Below are 22842 nucleotides of genomic sequence, written 5' to 3'. Positions count from 1 at the left end.
CAGGCCTTACTCTTCGGAGGCAGTGAAACGAGTAGGTCAACCCTCATCTACATTCTGATATCAATGGCTGAACACCAGGAGGTGCAGAAAAGAGTCCAGGAGGAACTGGACAACGTAATGGGCAAGGAGGGCACCATGCGGTGGGCAGACAGGATGACAATTCCATACACGTATGCTACCATCATGGAAGCTATGCGGTGGAAGACCCTAGTACCAGTCAACTCCATTAGGCTGTGAGTCATTTGATTGTTTTTGCTATTTATGTTAAACATTTTCTTATGGTCCTTTATTCTCTAAAGAGACTTATTGAGTTCGTTGCGTTTTTCATCTACCTGTGCGATTTTTTACTGGAAAAAGCCTAACAGGACCTTTGAAAGCCTCGCAGAAATTAAGAAATGAGATGAAGCAATGTTTAAATGGATGGATTTTTTTTAAAGGGGGTAGAAAGGGGGGAGCAGAAGAAAACAGCAAACAAAGTGTTAACCTTCTCATTGAATTCTGTTATATCCTTAGTTTATGCGTATTAACCTTGAGTGGTGAGATGATTTTCTTGACCGCATGTAACAGGCGGGGTGCATGTAACCCCAACATTGTATTTCGTCTGCACTTCACAAAATTTAGCAAATGGGCCATTTCACAGTATTTTATCCAAATGTAGAGTCCGCAACATGACACTTTTTTTCTCATAACTATTTAATTTACTGTTTGATTAGCACTTTGTTTCATTTTGGGTTTTTATGTTGGTAGGACTAACTCAGAATAAAATTTTCTCACATTTGCTCTTTCGCTTCGAGATTTGAGTTCAGCGAAAAAAATTTCGCTAAAATAGAAGCTCTTCTATCTGCTGTTCTTATTAATGGAAAAAATTGAAATAAGCTTCATCTGATGCAGAAAAAAATATCTTTTGACCAACATAGAATGTTAAACGGGGGGGGGGGAATCTTTTATTCCTTGAATTGGCATTTTATGCAAAATTTTAGATTAAAAGATTTATTACAAAAGAACTAATTTGAAATCTAAACTAGTATGTTGGGGCCATCACGAAACTTTCTTCTATATTTTTATTTTTTTTTCTGATCCCTCCCCATGCTTGACGAGGAAGCAATATTCCCAACAAAAACGAAATTACACATGCAAAAACTTGACGACCATCCCAATGTCTGAATTATTGCAAAAGCAAAGCAAAGAGCGAAAATTGAAAGTTATTTTAAAAGCCTTGCTTGAATTAATTACAAATATTTTATTTGTTAACAAACATAAGATGGCAACAGTTAAAAATTTTAAATCATTGAGATAATATTTCCTATCATTTCCATACAATTAAAATCACGAGAAATACGCAGACGACAATCTATTACGATTTATCTTTCTTATTGTTGCATTGATAAAAATATTTTTATTCGCAAAAAAAAAAAAAAAAAAAAAAAAAAAAAAAATCAACACCTCTTGGAGCGATCGGCGTCAAAATTGAACCAAAGCCTGTTTACATATGGATTCACATATATTCCAAATTTCAACCAGAACGTAGCATTACTTCTTGAGATAGGGCACTCAAAATGGAAAAAAAGAATGGGTGATTGCGCTACCCCCTTTTTAGCTGTTGACACAAAAATAAAATCAGTTCTTATACCCACTAAGGGCTACTTGCCGATAAATTTTTCTTTCATTCCGTTCATTATTTCTTGAGATACAGCAGTCACAATTGACGACAAAAAACGTTCTATAGCTCAACCCCCGTTTGAGTTATTGACACCAAAATTGAATCAGCACCTGTTCCTGTTAATACCAACATATGGACCAAATTTTGTTTGATTCCGCCAGTTACTTCCTGAGGAATAGCAAGCATGCGTAACTCGAAAAACGTCCCATTGCTCCACCCCCCTTGGAGGAATTCGCGCCAAAAACTAATGGGCACAAGTTCACATAGGGGCACATATGTGTACTAAATTTCGTTCGATTTCATGCGGTAGTTTTTGTTGTATAGCGGCCACAAAAAACTGGTCACACACAGACGTGACACACATACACACACACACACACATACACACATACACACACACACACACAGACAGACAGACATTTTCCAAAAATAGTCGAAATGGACTCAGCATACCTCAAAACGTTCGAATCCGTCAAAATTCGAAATTCGAAAATTTGCACGAATCCAATACTTTCTTCTATATATTAGATATAGAAGAAAGTAATAAATCAGCACCTCTTGGCGCGATTGGCGCCAAAATTGAACCAAAGCCTGTTTACATATGGATTTACATATATTCCAAATTTCAACCAGAACGTAGCATTACTTCTTGAGATAGGGCACTCACAATGGAAAAAAAAGAACGGGCGATTGCGCTACCCCCTTTTTACTTTCTTCTATATCTAATAGGGGAGACCGGGGCAAGATGACGAGCCGGGCAAGATGACGAATGCCTAAGTTTTTCCGTTTTAAACTAGGTAACTGCATCAACTGCATGCTACTGGCTCTCGTATCCGCTGTTCGTTCAGCAATAGTATAGAGACGCTGAAATTGCCATATTTGTGTTAGTTCTGAAGCTCTGATTGTTTACCGTTGCCACGATATAACTTTTATGCATGTGTAAATAATCTCTGCTGCATATACATATAGGATATATCGTATCTCTTGAGTATTTATGAGTAACTTAGTTTAAATATTACCTATTACCATTAATACATGTCAATTAATCGCCTTCTGTTATGGCAATGGAGAAGAATCAGTTCAAACAGGCAGTCTGGGGCAAGATGACGGGCAGCAACGCGGGGCAAGATGACGAGCTTGCGTATTGCCCGTGTTTTGGAATTTATTATACTAACTATGTTGTCCACTTTAACTTCCTGTAAACGCTGTGTGTTTGTCCACGCGACCTTGCGCTTCTCCTCTGGGGCTAAAGGACGCATTGAATTAAGGTAGGTATCGTTCGAAAGTGGGTGACCAAGGGCTATTTATAAACTAGTTGACAAAATGACTAATTGAATGAATTAAACCAAGCAAAGAATCTCCTGCTCTGCTGATTATTGACAATCGTAAATCTCACAAAGCTTTGCAGGCTATCTTATATCGCAGTGAAAAAACATTATCATGGTTGGGTTGCCATTTCACACATTCCATCGTCTCTAGCTCCTGATACGTCATTTTTCTGCCCCTTAAAAACCTACTATAGCCAAGCATGTGAGAAATTTATGGTCATTCATCAAGGACAAACTATCACAGAATAAAAATATTGGTGAGCTTTTGAGCACCGCTTACTTCAAAGCAGCTATAGTTGGAAATGCCGATGAAGGGTTTAAAGAATGAGGTATCGAGTCTCATACTTTTCTTGTTTTTTAGCGGACTATGACGTTGTTGGCTCTGAAACTGAATAATAGTGCTAATCCTCAGACCTTGGGAGTAGAAAACCAACATATAAACCCTCCAGACAAAGCAGAAGTTATGGCAAATGCTGATTCCGATACACCAAAGAAGCATGTTAGTGTTTTTGATTTCAATGCATTGCTTAAAGCAACACAATGCGGATAACAAAAACTGAAAATCAAACATTCTTACAAGCACACCCGTCAAAGAAATGTCAGAACAAGGAACAAAGCGGAAAAAAAGAATTATTTAAAAAAACAGGGAAAATAAGCTCGTGAAGCTAAAAAGGGAGTAAAAAAAAAACTCAGACCAAATTCCTGTAGGCCCAAGTCTATTAGTGCGGTCCCGTATTCATGCCAAGCAATGCAGTTGCAACAAATTCAAAGAATAGTGTTCTAAGATGCCTTGCTTGGAAAGTGGAATTTTGAGACCCTCCAACAGAAGAATGGATCCAGAGCTGTAAAAGCCAAGAGTGGTGGCATGAAGAATGTTCTAATCATGAAAATGGTATTTTTATTTGTGTCTATTTTTAGCTGCAGAACTTAACACTTGAACATTACGCTACAACGCATTACGCTTAATTTGATACTTAGTAAGATGTTAAAACACAGTTATCATTTGTAAAACTAGTATGTTGTGGCCATCACGAAACTTTCTTCTATATTTTTCTTTTTTTTTCTGATCCCTCCCCATGCTTGACGAGGAAGCAATATTCCCAACAAAAACAAAATGACACATGCAAAAACTTGACGACTATCCCAATGTCTGAATTATTGCAAAAGCAAAGCAAAGAGCGAAAATTGAAAGTTATTTTAAAGCCTTGCTTGAATGAATTACAAATATTTTATTTGTTAACAAACATAAGATGGCAACAGTTAAAAATTTTAAATCATTGAGATAATATTTCCTATCATTTCCATACAATTAAAATCACGAGAAATACGCAGACGACAATCTATTACGATTTATCTTTCTTATTGTTGCATTAATAAAAATATTTTTATTCGCAAAAAAAAAAAAAAAAAAAAAAATTAACACCTCTTGGAGCGATCGGCGTCAAAATAGAACCAAAGCCTGTTTACATATGGATTCACATATATTCCAAATTTCAACCAGAACGTAGCATTACTTCTTGAGATAGGGCACTCAAAATGGAAAAAAAGAACGGGTGATTGCGCTACCTCCTTTTTAGCTGTTGACACAAAAATAAAATCAGTTCTTATACCCACTAAGGGCTACTTGCCGATAAATTTTTCGTTCATTCCGTTCATTATTTCTTGAGATACAGCAGTCACAATTGACGACAAAAAACGTTCTATAGCTCAACCCCCGTTTGAGTTATTGACACCAAAATTGAATCAGCACCTGTTCCTGTTAATACCAACATATGGACCAAATTTTGTTTGATTCCGCCAGTAACTTCCTGAGGAATAGCAAGCACGCGTAACTCGAAAAACGTCCCATTGCTCCACCCCCCTTGGAGGAATTCGCGCCAAAAACTAATGGGCACAAGTTCACATAGGGGCACATATGTGTACTAAATTTCGTTCGATTTCATGCGGTAGTTTTTGTTGTAGAGCGGCCACAAAAAACTGGTCACACACAGACGTGACACACATACATACACACACACAGACAGACAGACATTTTCCAAAAATGGTCGAAATGGACTCAGCACACCTCAAAACGTTCGAATCCGTCAAAATTCGAAATTCGAAAATTTGCACGAATCCAATACTTTCTTCTATATATTAGATATAGAAGAAAGTAAACTAGGTAACATATTCAAAGCATAAAATATGTTCTACCTTTTTCAACGTTGTCATCTTGCCCCTAGGTTAAAGTCATCTTGCCCCAGTACTGGGGCAAGATGACGATTTGTTAAGGTTATGAAAAATAAAAATATCCTTCGTTATTTTTATTTGAAAAATTAAATGGTAATATATTTAATACTACAAAGGACTACTCTAACAGCTCATATAAAATTAATTTTTCTATCCTTAAAAATAAATCAATAAACCACGAAAATTGTTAGCATAGTCATCTTGCCCCGGTCTCCCCTATATAGAAGAAAGTATTGGATTCGTGCAAATTTTCGAATTTCGAATTTTGACGGATTCGAACGTTTTGAGGTGTGCTGAGTTCATTTCGACTATTTTTGGAAAATGCCTGTCTGTCTGTGTGTGTGTGTGTATGTATGTATGTGTGTGTGTATGTATGTGTGTCACGTCTGTGTGTGACCAGTTTTTTGTGGCCGCTCTACAGCAAAAACTACCGCATGAAATCGAACGAAATTTGGTACACATATGTGCCCCTATGTGAACTTGTGCCCATTAGTTTTTGGCGCGAATTCCTCCAAGGGGGTGGAGCAATGGGACGTTTTTTGAGTTACGCGTGCTTGCTATTCCTCAGGAAGTAACTGGCGGAATCAAACAAAATTTGGTCCATATGTTGCCATTAAGAGGAGCAGGTGCTGATTTAATTTTGGTGTCAATAACTCAAAGGGGGGTTGAGCTATAGAACGTTTTTTGTCGTCAATTGTGACTGCTGTATCTCAAGAAATAACGAACGGAATCAAACAAAAATTTTTTGACAAGTAGCCCTTAGTGGGTATAAGAGCTGATTTTATTTTGGTGTCAACAGCTAAAAAGGGGGTAGCGCAATCGCCCGTTCTTTTTTTCCATTGTGAGTGCCCTATCTCAAGAAGTAATGCTACGTTCTGGTTGAAATTTGGAATATATGTGAATCCATACGTAAACAGGCTTTGGTTCAATTTTGACTCCAATCGCTCCAAGAGGTGTTGATTTTTTTTTTTTTTTTTTTTTTTTTGCGAATAAAAATAGTTTTATTAATGCAACAATAAGAAAGATAAATCGTAATAGATTGTCGTCTGCGTATTTCTCGTGATTTTAATTGTATGGAAATGATCGGAAATATTATCTCAATGATTTAAAATTTTTAACTGTTGCCATCTTATGTTTGTTAATAAATAAAATATTTGTAATTAATTCAAGTAAGGCTTTTAAAGTATCTTTCAATTTTCGCTCTTTGTTTTGTTTTTACAATAATTCAGACATTGGGATGGTCGTCAAGTTTCTGCATGTGTAATTTTGTTTATGTTAGGAATATTGCTTCCTCGTCAAGCATGGGGAGGGATCAGAAAAAGGAAAAATATAGAAGAAAGTTTCGTGATGGCCACAACATACTAGTTAGCTGTTGACACCAAAATAAAATCAGCTCTTATAGTCCAGTCAATAGGTAGAATAAAACGGGCTTGCCTTACAAAAAATGGGGTCAAAGATTTTTTTCTTTTAATTTGTACATACTAGTGCCAATATGAAAAAACCTAGTATGTTGTGGCCATCACGAAACTTTCTTCTATTTTTTTTTTCTGATCCCTCCCCAAGCTTGACGAGGAAGCAATATTCCCAACAAAAACAAAATTACACATACAAAAACTTGACGACCATCCCAATGTCTGAGTTATTGCAAAAGCAAAGCAAAGAGCGAAAATTGAAATTTATTTTAAAAGCCTTGCTTGAATTAATTACAAATATTTTATTTGTTAACAAACATAAGATGGCAACAGTTAAAAATTTTAAATCATTGAGATAATATTTCCTATCATTTCCATACAATTAAAATCACGAGAAATACGCAGACGACAATCTATTACGATTTATCTTTCTTATTGTTGCATTAATAAAAATATTTTTATTCGCAAAAAAAAAAAATCAACACCTCTTGGAGCGATCGGCGTCAAAATAGAACCAAAGCCTGTTTACATATGGATTCACATATATTCCAAATTTCAACCAGAACGTAGCATTACTTCTTGAGATAGGGCACTCAAAATGGAAAAAAAGAACGGGTGATTGCGCTACCCCCTTTTTAGCTGTTGACACAAAAATAAAATCAGTTCTTATACCCACTAAGGGCTACTTGCCGATAAATTTTTCTTTCATTCCGTTCATTATTTCTTGAGATACAGCAGTCACAATTGACGACAAAAAACGTTCTATAGCTCAACCCCCGTTTGAGTTATTGACACCAAAATTGAATCAGCACCTGTTCCTGTTAATACCAAAATATGGACCAAATTTTGTTTGATTCCGCCAGTTACTTCCTGAGGAATAGCAAGCACTCGTAACTCGAAAAACGTCCCATTGCTCCACCCCCCTTGGAGGAATTCGCGCCAAAAACTAATGGGCACAAGTTCACATAGGGGCACATATGTGTACTAAATTTCGTTCGATTTCATGCGGTAGTTTTTGTTGTAGAGCGGCCACAAAAAACTGGTCACACACAGACGTGACACACATACATACACACACACACACACACATACATACATACACACACACACACACACACATACATACATACACACACACACACACACACAGACAGACAGACATTTTCCAAAAATGGTCGAAATGGACTCAGCACACCTCAAAACGTTCGAATCCGTCAAAATTCGAAATTCGAAAATTTGCACGAATCCAATACTTTCTTCTATATATTAGATATAGAAGAAAGTAACAAGTTATCCAACACGAAAGACCTCGGGAGAACTTTTGGGGGCCGAAAAACCACAAAAATTTATGACTTTTTATAGTTTTTTCAAAATATCTCAGAAATGGTTAAAATTAGAACAAAACTTTTAATGCAAATGTTAAAGAAGATTAAATTTCCTTCAACTTTTGTCATTACAACATTTTTGTAGCATGAAAAGCAAGCGAGTTACAGCTTCTTGAAAGTCACACTTTTTCTGAACCCCTCAGCGAAGTGCGTGAAAGTGCATCGGATAACGGAGGAAAAAAGGAGAAACGCCGGCAGCCTGACCTTGGAAATCATTCGTTTTTCGCAGCTGAGGGTAAATGCCTCTGTTCCCTTTAACTTAAACAAAACACCCCCATTCTAACCCCCCCCCCTTTTTTTTTCTCCAAATGCGATGTATCGACTCAATAGCTACTCATGTTGGTCACTTCAAAATTCGAGCGAGCGTATGTTTTATCAATCTGTGTGTTATGTATTACGATTTTGTTTCTAGAAATGATTATGCCACACCAATGCTTCCTTTATTACCATATCTCAGAATCATTCCGCATTTCTAAAAAAAAAAAAAAACATGGACTTCAAGTTATGGTTGTATTTGATAGATATCCTGCTCATACTAGCACTAGCACCAAAAGTTTTGAACTATTACGGTGAATGAGGGTGCACTTTTCCCTTGAAGTAATGGTTGAACCTAACATGATAAACCAAATTCCCCAAGACAGATTTCTGGCAAATTATAACAACAAGAATCGTCTTATCCAACTTCTTAAGACAAATTTCGAAGAGTGTGGCATTCAAGTCAGGCAGAATCAAGAAGATGCCGACTTATTGTCAACAGTGCTCTTTCAAAGGCGAAGAATATTGAAAAGGTTGTCATGGTGGGCGAGGATATAGATCTGTTAGTGCTGAAGACAGCTTTAGGACAGCCTTTCAGCAACTTGGTTCTTTGTAAAACCTGGAAGAGGGAATGCTTGTGAACTGTGTTTTTTTTTTCACTAAATCCTTTAAGTTTGACCCCAGCAATATTCTGTTCATCCATGCGTTTAGTGGATGTGGTACGACATCGGCAATCTTTGGCCAATGCAAGATTCAATTGTGCAACATAGTCAAAAAAACTCCTGAAATTAAGGAAGCTATTGAAGTATTTATGAATCCAATCAGTCATCATAATGCCATAGCTGCAGCTGGAGAAAATATTTTGAAAATATTATACACAAATGACGTAAAGTATTTGAACCGATCTTTGGATACTTTGCGATTTAATATTTTTATAAAACTAGTATACAAAGCCAAAATAAATTTTGCACTGCTACCTCCCAGGTGCGATGCTGAACGTTATCACTCTTATTGGTGTTACCACCAAATTCAAAGTTGGTTGGGCAACATAATTGATGCAGAGAAATGGGGTTGGGAACGCAGAACGTAAGGTCTAATGCCTGTTGACACGAAAAGAGATTCAGTTCCTCAGACTCTTTTGAAGACTGTATCTTGTACTTGCAAGAAAAATTGTACTAGATCCTGTTCTTGTCGCTAGGCAAGTTTAAAATGCTCCAGCATGTGCAAACACTGCAGTGGCATGAATTGCGAAAATGTTGCACAAATTTCATCTTTGGATGGGACTGCAGAAGATGATTTGTTCCAGGAGCTTTTGGAATTACCGAACAATAAGATGAACAATTCAAGGACGACAGCTTCCTTCTACCCCCTACAGATTGGATTTTTATTTTGAAAGATAATTCTTTTGGGTTTTTCGTGTCTCAAAAAGTTACGGTTTCTGCAGAATTTTTTCAAAGTGTTCATTACGTATATTACTATTGTACCTTCATTTACGCATTATTGTGTCTATTGTTTGCCTATTGGCACCCTAATATTTATTCATTCACATTTATATTCAAATATCGCATTTTCACTAGTAATAGTTAAATAGACGGTACGAATTATGTGCTTTAAATGAATATGTAGATTATGTAATTCAATTAAAAAATGCAATATAAATCATATGTTATTGGAGTCTGATGAAGACTACCTCTGTCAGACCAAAAATATTAGTTCGTGAGCGGTAGGGGAGGGTTTATTGTTATTATTGTATCAACATAGGACGCATGATTGTGTTGATTGTGTTTGCTTATTAGCTGCCTAATATTCATTCCTTCACATTTATATTTAAAAACTGCATCTCTGTTTGTAATAATTAGACTAAAATGTACGAATTATGTGCCTCAAATGAATGTGTATATTGCGTAATAAAGTTACAAACTGCAATATATAATCTGTTATTGGAGTCTGATGAATACTACATCTGTCAAACCAGAAATGTTAGTCCATGAGCAGTGATGAAGGGTTTATTATTGTTGTATCGTCTTTTATGCATAATTATGTTAATTATTTGCTAATTAGCAGCCTAATATTTATTCATTTACATTTATACATAAATATTGCATTTTTTTCAATAGCAATCAAAGTAGAATGCACGAATTTGGTACTGTAAATGAATGTGTATATATGTATTTCAGTTTCTCAATATATCGCGATCGTCTGTTTTTGGAGTCTAATGGGAACTAATCTGTCAGCCAGAATTGTTACTCTGTGTCAGGCGGGGGGGGGGGGGGAAGCAAGAAACTCAAACTGGTGAAAAACTCTGAAACTAAAGATTCTACTCAAGTTCTAATAATTGTGACGCCATATTTTCGGTGTGAATGCTTTTTTTTCCGGAGTAGAGGAAAACTGCCTTTTTTCAAAGAGCTATAGCAAGTTTTCTATTTGTGCTACAAAAAAGTTGTAAATATAAAAGTTGTAGGAAATTTAATGTTCTTTAAACTTTATATTTGATACTTTTTGCTAATTTAAACCATTTCAGAGATATTTTGGAAAAGATAAAAAAAGTCATAAATTTTTGTGGTTTTTCGGCCCCCAAAAGTTCTCCCGGGATCTTTCGTGTTGGATAACTTGGTTTTTTCATGTCGGCACCAATATATACAAATTAAGAAAAACAAATCTTTGACCCCATTTTTTGCAAGGTAAAATGTATCTATTGACTGGACTATTATACCTAAGGGTTACTTGCCGATAAATTTTTCTTTCATTCCGTTCATTATTTCTTGAGATACAGCAGTCACAATTGACGACAAAAAACGTTCTATAGCTCAACCCCCGTTTGAGTCATTGACACCAAAATTGAATCAGCACCTGTTCCTGTTAATGGCAACATATGGACCAAATTTTGTTTGATTCCGCCAGTTACTTCCTGAGGAATAGCAATCACGCGTAACTCAAAAAACGTCCCATTGCTCCACCCCCCTTGGAGGAATTCGCGCCAAAAACCAATGGGCACCAGTTCACATAGGGGCACACATGTGTACCAAGTTTCGTTCAAATTCATGCGGCAGTTTTTGCTGTAGAGCGGCCACAAAAAAACTGGTCACACACAGACGTGACACACATACACACACACATACACACACACATACACACACACACACATACACACAGACAGACATTTTCCAAAAATAGTCGAAATGAACTCAGCACACCTCCAAACGTTCGAATCCGTCAAAATTCGAAATTCGAAAATTTGCACGAATCCAATACTTTTTTCTATATATTAGATATAGAAGAAAGTAAAAATGAAACCCCACGTGAAGACGTAGCAAGTGCAATCGGGCTCGAAGTAATTTTATACCAAATTTCAATGTTGTAGGTGCTGTCCTAGATGCAGGTGCGCCACTGACTTCTCTTCGCAATCTCTTTGACTTTACTTTTTTTTTCTTAATATATGGAGATTACGTATACGGCCATCATTTTCTGTATTTTTAATCATACCGGAAAATGTTCACGGCATACCTTCTACTTTCAGGGCCAATGAAGACATAAAGATATCAGGCTTTGACATTCCTAAAGGAACTTCCATAATATCAAACCATTGGGCTCTACATAATGACCCAAAATATTGGAGAGAACCAGAGAAATTCGTTCCGGATCGCTTCTTACTAGACGATGGAAAGCAAGTCAATTTAAAACCGGACAGTTACGCACCATTCTCTTATGGTAAGTAATAACATGCTAAAGGAAGAATGAGCATCTAAACTTGGTGCTGCAATATGAATAAAGTGAAAAATTAACGTAAATAAAGCGCAAATTCTCAAGAAAATATAACAAACAGCTATTCCAAGGCTACAGTGGAACCTCTTCACTAGTGCAAAAAGGCTCACCATACAGCAAGAAAGTCGTGAGAGAGCTGAACATCAGTCACGTGGACGCCGGTATATTTACCAAATGTGTCAATCAATAGGAATTCATGACAGGAGACGACAATCAACCAATCAGCAAACAACAAGTCTGTTAATTGAGCCCCGATCCGCGCAGGATTTTTCCAGTACTCATTTTTTTTTCCAGAGATTGGGAAGCAATTTTTGTAATTGCTTTTATGAGTTGTTCGTTTTCTGTTACTCTTTTTCTTTCCTGACTTCTAATCGGTTAACTTCTCACCTTGCTGCGTGTCCCGGGGTGACTTATTCTGCCGTGTGCAGGTAAAGGGCAGTAACTGCAAATTTTTATTTTTATTTTATTTTATTTTATTTTATTTTTTTTTTTTTTTTTTGCATTTTTGTCATCTATTGTACGTTAGCTTTATTGTACAGTATTTCTCATTTGGTTTCCGCTGAAAAAAGGCGCGAGAAACACATTTAATTCCAAGATTTCCCAATGAATCCGACACTCATTTCTGCAGATACTGCCGTTTACCTGCACACGGCAGTATTGTTTGCTGATTAATGGGTTGTCGTCTCTTGTCATGAATTCCTATTGATTGACGTATTTATAATGTATACCGGTGTCCACTTGGTTAATGTTTAGTTCTCTCACGACATTCCTCTTGTGTGGTAAACGTTTTGCGTTGACGAGGAGGCTCCACTGTAGCCTTGAAACAGCTATTTGCTGTATTTTCTGGAGAATAACATGTTCTAATTAAATTTTGTCTAAATCTGACATTGGTTGCTATTTTTCCAAGATACAGAATTTGTACTTTTCGTCAACTTTTGATTTGATTTTTATGGCGCAAGAGCCCTTGAGGGCTATGCTGCGCCAAACGATTTTTTATTATATGCTGTTTATTTTTCAATCAAGAGTAAAGTAAATAAAAGCATATTCTGAAGAAGAAAGCATAAAACTTCAAGTACTAGTATTTAAAAAGTGCAGCCGATAAAAACATATGTGTTAAAAACATATAAACAATTTGAAGATAAAGACAAAATGGACGAAACAATATCTTGAAAAATAAGGAAAGGACGAAATCACATAATGACGTGACAAACACTAAATTAAAAAGGAGAATCCAATCTCCTGGAGGAAGGAGTACAAATTGCGATGGGGTGGCTCCCCAAGCAACTCCTTCAAAGATGGGTTAAAATTATTAAAATATTTATAACGAATTAGATTAAAATTTGGGCAGTTGCATAAAATGTGCAACAATGTCTGATTCACATCACATGTAATGCATGTTGGAGCTGGTTCATGACATAAGAGATATTTGTGGGTGAATCTGGTATGTCCAATGCGAAGTCGAGCTAATAAGACTTGTTCTCTCCTCGTGATATTTAATAATCCGAAACCTGTAGTGGAGGGCTCGATCGAATGCAGTTGATTTTGGATTTCTGAATTCCAAGTCCCCTGCCAATACGTGTAGAGGCCTACTACGATGGCGCTTTTAATATCATTGAAAGGGACACTATTATCAACCAGGATACTAGCAGCTCTGGCAGCTGAATCGGCTGCCTCATTGCCTGCAATACCAACATGACCAGGGATCCAACAAAAGGTAACTTGAAAATTATTTTGCATAAGGTTTTTGTATAAAAGATATGACTGGATATAGGATGGCTGTTATTATTGCAATGAGTGATTGCTTCCACTGAACTCTTTGAGTCAGTGAATATCACCCACTTTCTATGAACAGATTGGGCTATTGATTCTAGAGTTGAAAATATAGCTTTTATTTCTGCAGTAAATACCGAGCAAGGTGTGTTTAATTTTTTTGCCGTAACTTGATCATTAATTATTGTGGAAAAGCCGACGTGATCGTTTGCTTTTGATCCGTCAGTGAAAATGTGTTTATAACCAGAATACTTGCTTTTGATCTCATGAAAAACTTGTTGATAAACTGTATTAGCGGTAGTTTGTTTTGGGAATTTTGAGAAATTATTGATTATAGAAGGTATGACTTCGCACCATGGTTCAATTAGTTTTATTGTGTTCACGGTTTTGAAATCTGATAGCTGCAGGTCTGAGAGTACCCGATGCATTCGGATCCCAAATGTTGGGGTCATCGAAGGTCGGTGTAGAAATAAAGCATCATTAGATGGATTAAAAATATGGAGATGTAGTGGGTGATTGGTGCAGGGTTTTGTTTTGAAGTAAAAATTTAAAGAAAGTTTGAGGCGTCTATTGTTTAGAGATTGTTCGTGTGTAAGGATATGAAGACTGTTGATAGGCGAAGTTCGAAATGCTCCTGTGCAGATGCGCAGTGCCTGATTATGTATTGGATTCAGACTTTTCAGATCGGTTTTTGCAGTGGAGCCATAAATTTGACATTCATAATCAAGTTTTGAGCGTCTCAGAGCCCTGTATATTCTTAACAAAGACTCTGTATCAGCGACCCAAGAAATGTTCGCTAAGACTTTAAGGATATTTAATTTTAAGACTTTAAGGACATTTAATTTTAATGAACATTTCTTTTTTAACTCTTGTATATGCGGTATAAATTTTAGTTTATTATCAAGTGTGAGACCAAGGAATTTTCCTTGATCTTTTACAGCTATTGGTTGATTATTGAGGAGAAGATTTGGATCAGGGTGAAGCCCTCTTTTACGGCAGAAGTGGATACAGAATGTTTTTTGAGCAGAGAAAGTGAACCCATTTTCTTCCGCCCATTGGGTTACTTTATTGATTGCAATTTGGAGTTTTCTTTCCACGACGTTCGACGACGAGAAAGATATTTGAAAGTCATCAACGAACGTGGTACCTTTTACAGCGGGGGGCAATTGATCAATCAAGCAATTGATTGCTATTATAAATAGAGTTACGCTTAGTACACTTTCCTGGGGTACTCCTTCTTCTTGAATAAATGCATCTGAAAGAACAGACTTGACACGTACGCGAAAAATTCGGTCTCTTAGAAAATTAGAGAGAAAGATGGGTAGATTACCTCGCAAGCCATACTCATGAAGGGTTTTGAGGATCCCATACCTCCAGGTACGGTCGTATGCTTTTTCAATATCGAAAAATACGCTCACAAGACGTTTTCGTTTAAGAAATGCTTCTCTTACTGATGTTTCGAGAAGCATTAGATTGTCTATTGTGCATCTGCCACGCCTAAACCCACTTTGATATGAGGATATGAGACGGTGTGACTCCAGAATGTGCATCAGTCTGGCGTTTACCATCCGTTCCATGACTTTACATAGGCAACTAGTGAGAGCTATAGGTCTATAGCTCTCAGGTTTATCAGATTGTTTATTTTGTTTAAGGATAGGGATAACTGTTGCTTGACTCCAGGATTTTGGGAATCTATGTTCAGAATAAATTCTGTTAAAAAGCTGCAGAATATTTTCTAATGAAGACCTGCTTAGATTTTTTAACATGCTATTGTGAATTTGATCTGGACCTGGTGATGTGTTTTTTGATTTTTGTAAGGCAGTATTTAGTTCATGAAGGGTGAATTTTGTGTTGTATTGATTAAAAATGTTTGAATTAAAATCTAGAACTTTTTGTTCTTTGCGTGATTTGATGGTTAAAAATTTTGAGTAATAGTTATTTGCACTGGAGACTTCTGCCAAATAAGTCCCCATGCAATCAGCCACCTCTTTGTAATCGGATAAAATACGACCATTATTCTCCAGAATGGGTGCACAAGATGTATTGTAGTTGCCAACGATTTTTTTTATTTTACCCCATACGGTCTTTGATGGGGTGAACGTCGTGATTGTGCTGACATAGGTCTGTCACGAGTCCCGCTGGCTCTTCTGTCGAATCCTTCGAGCTTCAGCAGGAGCTCGTTTAAGTGCCACGAGATTTTGTGTGGTTGGATAACGACGAAACGTGTTCCATTTCTTTTTTTGTTTCTTATGAGCCTCCTGACAATCAAGGTTCCACCAAGGCTTAGGAAACTTGATCCTACCTTTAGTGGTTTTTGGTATAGCAGCGTTAGCTGCGTTTAAGATGATGTCGGTTACTCGCTTTACCGCTACATCGATATCAAAATCAGTCACGTCTTCTGATTTAATTTCTGCCAACTGGGTAAATGCTGCCCAATCAGCTCGATCAATGTGAAGTCGAGCTTGCTGATGCTGCTGATGGCCGCAGCGTCCAGTAGAGGTTATCCTGATCGGAAAGTGGCCACTGGAGTAGAGACCACTCTCCACCTGAAAATCCCAACGTGGCAGAAAAGAAGGTGAGCATATTACGAGATCGATGGCATGGTAAGATTGGGTAGAAAGATGAAATAAGTGTTTTCACCGTTATTAAGGATGCAAAGATCATTGTCTTCAATAAAATTTTCTATTGTTAAACCTCTACTGTTGGAGTCTGGACTCCCCCAGAGAGGATTATGGCCATTGAAATCCCCCAAGATGACAAATGGGGGAGAAAGTTGATCAACCAGTGTTTGCAACTCCACGCTTCTTAAGTCATAGGAAGATGGGATATATACAGAACAAACTGTGAACAGCGAGTGAAGGTGAACGCACGCAGCTACTGCTTGCAGGGATGTGTTGATATTGAGCTGGCTAGATGCATAATCATTGTTGATTAGCAATGCCACTCCTCCACAACGACGGTCTCCTGACAAGCAGTCCTTGCGGTATATGTCAAAACCTTTCAACCTCGGTCTATCATCAGGGGACAGAAATGTTTCTTGCAGACAGAATATGGCCGGTTGGTGATATTCAACAAGATCTTTGATGTCCGTGACATTATGCGAGTAACTCTGACAATTCCAAGAAAGAATGCTCAGGGGCATGAAGAGAAAAGGAAGGAGAAACGGCCAGAAGAAGAAAAAGCAGCTCATGAAGGAGGATGGCCCGTCCACCCTTCATCGTCGGATGGCGGAAGGTCTTCAAAGCCGACATCCTCGTCCTCCTCTTGGGGAGGAGGTTGTTGAAGTTTTTCAATTTGGGACTTGGTTAATTTTACTTTCTTGCTAGAAAGTAAAAAGTCCTCTTTTTTAAAATTATAAAATTTTGGGGGCCTCTGTTGAGAGACTACCCCAATTTTTGCGCGCGTTTGAATGATTTTCTTTTTTTCCACAGTTTTGTTTTGTTTTTGATCAATCAGTTGGTTTCTTTGAAATTATTGTAGATGGGTAACTTGTACTCGGGATTTGTGTACTTAATATTTTAGTTTCGTTACTATTTTTTTGTGGAGGCTTAGGGGTATTGAGCTGTTTATTTTTTGATATAGGAGAGTTAGTTGATTTAGTGCGGGTTATTGTATTAATAATTTGAGAATCTGTTTGTGTACTGGTAGAATTGAATACTTTTCTTACTGCTGCAGCATATGAAAGTCTAGCTGAAGGCGTACGAGATTGGACAATTTTTTTGGCATCTGGATATTATATGTTCTGAGTGGTTTTGATTACTTGTATTTCTTTTTCGGAGAGCCAGTTTGGATATTTTCTAGAGTAGGACGGGTGATCTCCTTTGCAGTTGACACATTTACATTCCTTTTTGCATTCATTGCTGTCGTGGCCGGGCTCAGCGCACCTGGCACAAGTTTCTGCACCACGACATAACAGTCTGGAATGCCCAAAGCGCTGGCACTTAAAGCACCGTAGCGGGTTAGGAATGTATGGTCTAACAGGGCAGGAGAGATACCAGCTTTGACACGTGAAGGAAGGATAGGCGTACTAAAAGTCAGAATGATATGTTTAGTATTCTGCATTTCACCATTGCGTTTAATAGTGATCCTCTTCACTCCACTTACGTGTTGGTCTTTCATTTCTTCTAGAATTTCCTTCTCTGATGTAAATAGAAGGTCTGGCTCTGAAATAACTCCCCGAGAAAAGTTTAAAGTTGAGTGAGCTGTAACTGTACATATATATGAGCCTAGTTGTTTGATAGCTAAAATAGGTTGAACTTGTTTAGGATGTTTGATTTTAACTAATAGTTCGCCAGTGCGTAGCTTTTTTACTGATTGGAACTCGCCGATACGATTTATTAATGCCTTGTTAATTAAGAATGGGGATACAGCAGTGAATGTTAGATTTTCGTTCCTTTTGATAATAAAAAAATTTTGCAGATATAAGCGATTCATTCTGACGCTCCCCACAAGGGGGAGAGGTATTTTTTATGTTGTCATCCATGGATTAACCTGGGAACTGAGGGGAAAAACTGGGGTCTAGCCCCTGTGTAGCCCCCCTGCACAGGGGTAAGGCTTTTACACCAGGGTTCGCCTGCTATCCCTGACGTCAACCGTTTGAGGCACCGACTACCCCCGGTACCACGCAGCCACGGGCACGGTAGAGACAGCTTGGCTTAGGGGGTTCTGTCCGAATTTGGTAAGTGTGATGAGGGAAGGAAGTTAACAAGAAGTCCCTTCCCGCCGATATTCTGTTTAAGCAACTGGGGGTTCACTACTCCTCCCAAGAGCTCACCCCGAACTCACCACACCGCAAACCCCCCCCCCCCCCACCCCCACCACGACAAGGTAAACGTAGAATCCCTTTAACTAAAGAGGCCGACGCATCCGCCATTTTGGAGCAAGCGTGCAACAGGGAGAGTTACCTATATTGGCAACCATTCGCCAAACAGGGAACGAGAGAGTCGGAGAGCGAAGGTGAACATTGGCGAAATTTTGGAAACAGTTGGCGTCGTTTCCAAGCTTCTAGTCACTTCGCGGGCAATTATTTATCCATTTCTTTTTTCTTTTCACATCTGCTAGAAATACGAAGAGCTGAAATCCTTTTTTGGAGTTGTTTACACAATCAACAGCCGAACAACCGCCCATTTGACTCAATATACCAAATGCTAAAGAAATGTAAACATCAGCAGCAATGCTGTCGCTACGAAGCACTGGATCAAGTTTGCTCCAACATGGCGGATGCGTCGGCTCCTCCACTATAGGAGCCTTAGGTAAACGGACATGGGGGGGGGGGGGGGGGAATTACACTCCCGGTCTACTGTTTCATGATTCTTTCTAAGGCTAAAATTTTGATGATTTCACCTTCATCATTGAATTCCTTTTACATTATTTTTACTTCTTATAAAAATCACAATGTTTGATTTATGCAATAGTCAATTTTTATTGTATTACTCTTTATTTTGGTTGTTTAGGCATTCTTAAAAAAAAGTGACACTACATTCTCTGTTCACCGTATATAAAAATGTTCCCAGCAGTGTAATTTCGTCGGTGACGGCGAGTAGGAAGGAATGGGTCAGCGCTGCATTTATGCCAAATTAAAATGCAAGAAATTATTTCTAGCTTGGAAAGGTGATGTAGCAACGTTAGACTCTTGCTGCTACATCTATTGAAAGAGATAGAAATATTTTTTTACGTTATATTGCGGTATAAATGCAGCGTTGTCCCCTTCCTTCTGACTCTCCCCTATTCTTCCTGAACTTCATTTACGAATAAATCTTAACGTATTCTAGAAAGATAAGGTTTTCGCTGTAGATCTATATTTTTTTATGGGAGTTGTGCCTTCACCATCACAGGAACATGTAATAAATTTTTCAATTGAACTGACATTAAATTGGGCTAAAAAGTTGAGATTCGTATCCGTATTCGCGGATCTAGACACGAAAAATCCGTATCCGTGGATCTACATTAATAACGATCCGGCACATCACTAGTTATATGCTCTCTGACCGTATGTCGCACAATGATTGATTTGAACATGCAAACATTTTTTTTTTTTTTTTTGAGCAATCACGATCGCTTATTGTTCTCACTTGACTATTTTTGACGTTCCTTTCATTTTTCCCACCGCCACCCTCCGCAGCATCACCGTCGACCAGGTCCTCACGATGCTGCTCCTCTAGCGAAAGCCGTCTCCAGGTTGCATCCATGTCCTACACACACGCGCATACATACACAACTACACGCACACACACACATACACACACGCATGCATACAGACACCCACACATATACACACAAACACATACACGCACACATACACACAACTACCCACACATTCATGCCTGCACACAGACACAAACACATATGCCTACACACATATACAAACCCCCCCCTCCCCACAGACACAAACACACATGCCTACACACACATAACCCGTACGCACAAACACATACCCTCACACACAAACACACACTCGTGATTGCGAGAAACATAACTTGAATTCAAGATGTCAAAATTCAAATTAATTTTTTTTTGCAGGTAAGCGGGCCTGCCCCGGTGAACTGATTGCGATGATGGAAATCCTTCTCTACTTCACAACTTTGATGCAAAAATTCACTGTAGTGCCGGAGGAAGGACAGAAAGTGAAATACGGTTTGATGCTTGGCCTCACTTGTCAAGCAACAGACGCCAAATTGAGGTTTATTCCACGCGAATAGTACATGCATCTGTAAAATGATGAAATCAACTGATCCTGAAACCACGCCTGTTTACATTTTGTTGTTTGTATTTTTACTAAAACCAAATACAGTATCATTACTCATATTTACATTGGTAATAAAGCAAATGGTCATGTCTAGTGGTTTTCTAGTTATCTCCAATACAAACAAACAAGGAAATTGATAAAGCCAGTAGCGGTTTGGGGGCCCGTCTCAGTGCATTTTTAGAGGCCTTTGTCTATTATATAAATATGTAAAGCACGGGGCCCCTCGCATTGACGAAACGGTAAATATGCCACTGAATAAAGCTTTGATTTCAATTATTCTTTCATTAGTTTCTGCAAAGTAATCTTTCCTAAAGTTATAAGCGACATTTGCGTCTAATGTACACTAGAAATAAGGGTTACACAATTGGTAACTTTTTAAATATTTTATTTGAGTGCCTACACTTTAGAATGTTTAGAAATGTGCACCTCGAAGCGGTTTTTCGAAAATTCGATTTTGTTAATTTTCTATTCCAATTTTAAGAACATTTTAGCGAGCAAATTATCACAACATGGACGAGAAAATTACCATAACATGGACGAGAAAACTACTATAATGTGGATGAGCAAATTACCATAACGTGGACGAGCAAATTAAAATAGCAAATTGGCGAGAAAGTCACTATCCATTATTTGTAAATATACAGTCGAACCAAATGACCTTCTAATTTTCTACTACGGGGGAAGCCGTGCGGGTAACACACTAGTAATTAAATACAACAGTATAGTTTAATTAGCGATAACGTGGAATGCAAAAGGGCCTAATTATTGAATAGGCCAACAAGGCCCGGCAGTGGTCTAGTGCCCCATCTTTTTTAGAGACCCCTAATTGACTAAAATTCTTTTAGCTAAAAGACAAAAGTTGTATGGCTTGACAGCAGGAACCCCTTCATAAGTCTTTGGCCTAAAGTCTCTGGATGTCTTAATCGAGTTATGATAACTACACTTGATTTCATGGCATACCAAATATCTATAACCAACTCTTACATTATAAATCATTGCAATCGATTAGGTTACAATATACGTTGCTACTAAATAGTATACAGAAATTATAAACGGAGTCGAACCCCACTATAGCGAACCCGGGATGTAACGATCCTCCGGTTGTTGTGAACCTTTTGAATGATCCCTATTGAAGCCCTATGTTGTTAATGTATTTTCAAACGCTTGGAACTATCACTAAACGGTAGAGCAGAGGTTCCCAAACTTCAGACCTTTGCGGACCCCCTTTGGAAAAAGTACGAACTTCGCGGTCTCTCCCCCCCCCCCCCCGCGCGCGCAAAAAAAAAAAAAAAAAAAATTATATTTATATGTATATATATTTGACACAGTTAAATATATTTTTTTCTTACATATTTTTACGCTTTTTTTCCTTCAAAATTTTTTTCATTAATCTGTATGTTCTTCAGAGCTTTTGTCTTCTGGTTTTCATTTCCTACATTATTATTTTGAGTTTTGGAAGTAAAATTCTATTTGAAATTCAATTAGGAAAAAAAATATTATCACCAAATTTCTCCAACAAGTTTACCAATAAAAATTAATTTTTGAAGTAAAAATGCGGCTCAATGTTTGCATTTTTACTTAATGTAGTTTTTTAACAATATGAACTTCGTCAGGTACACACCATTAATTAATGTGTAGAGTGTTTACTTCCGGGGGGGGGGAGAGCTGCTGCGTCCTGCATGTACTTAAGCAAGAACTATTTTATTCCTCAATCGTTACTCATCCTTCAATATCAATTATATTTAACGTTTTTAGCTGAATAACACCCCCGTCCGCGGACCTCCGGGGATTCGCGGACTACAGTTTGAGAAACTCTGCGCTAGAGAATCGGCTAGCGATCCAAATATTTCTAAAATTTTTCGTTTTTCATAGTACTTGTCACAGCTATGTTTTTTACCAATTTTTCCACAAGCAACCCCCCTTTTCACCAGAATATCACTTTCCAAACTGTGTTCCTCACTGATTATGGCTAAATTAGGCCAGCCAATTTTTTTTCTTCTGTAGGCTATTAAGTTAAATTTATTTTGAAATTGGAAAGTAGTAAAATCTTATTCTGAATTTGCAGGGATTTTTTCTTTTTCTAAATTTACTGTTGCCACAATGTGGTAGAATTGTAATACTAAGGTATGTATTGAGAAAATTTTTTATGACAGAAACTAGATAGATAAGCTGTTGATTTGTTTACAATAGTTGACAGAAAAATGAACGAAATGTACATAAAACGCAAAAGCTTGCAACCAAAAATACCGTCACAGAAAACTATCAATTTATCATCACAGAAAACTACCGATTAAAT

At 37.6% G+C, this 22842-nt stretch overlaps 1 protein-coding gene across 1 annotated transcript in view; it reads left to right on the top strand.

Moving 5' to 3' along the window:
* Nucleotides 1-20696, top strand: part of LOC129230172 (cytochrome P450 2J4-like) — a 35827-nt gene extending 15131 nt beyond the window's left edge. The window contains exons 7-9 of the mRNA XM_054864574.1: nt 4-233; nt 11787-11977; nt 20321-20696. Of these exons, the coding sequence (XP_054720549.1) occupies nt 4-233; nt 11787-11977; nt 20321-20499 (600 nt within the window). The 3' untranslated portion in view covers nt 20500-20696. The remainder of the gene's footprint in view (nt 1-3; nt 234-11786; nt 11978-20320) is intronic.
* Nucleotides 20697-22842: the final 2146 nt, after the last annotated feature.

The sequence above is a fragment of the Uloborus diversus genome, chromosome 9 (assembly GCF_026930045.1).
Source record: "Uloborus diversus isolate 005 chromosome 9, Udiv.v.3.1, whole genome shotgun sequence".
Lineage (NCBI taxonomy): Eukaryota > Metazoa > Arthropoda > Arachnida > Araneae > Uloboridae > Uloborus > Uloborus diversus.
The sequence above is the reverse complement of the archived record's forward strand: the minus strand, read 5'-3'. Positions and strand labels throughout refer to the sequence as shown.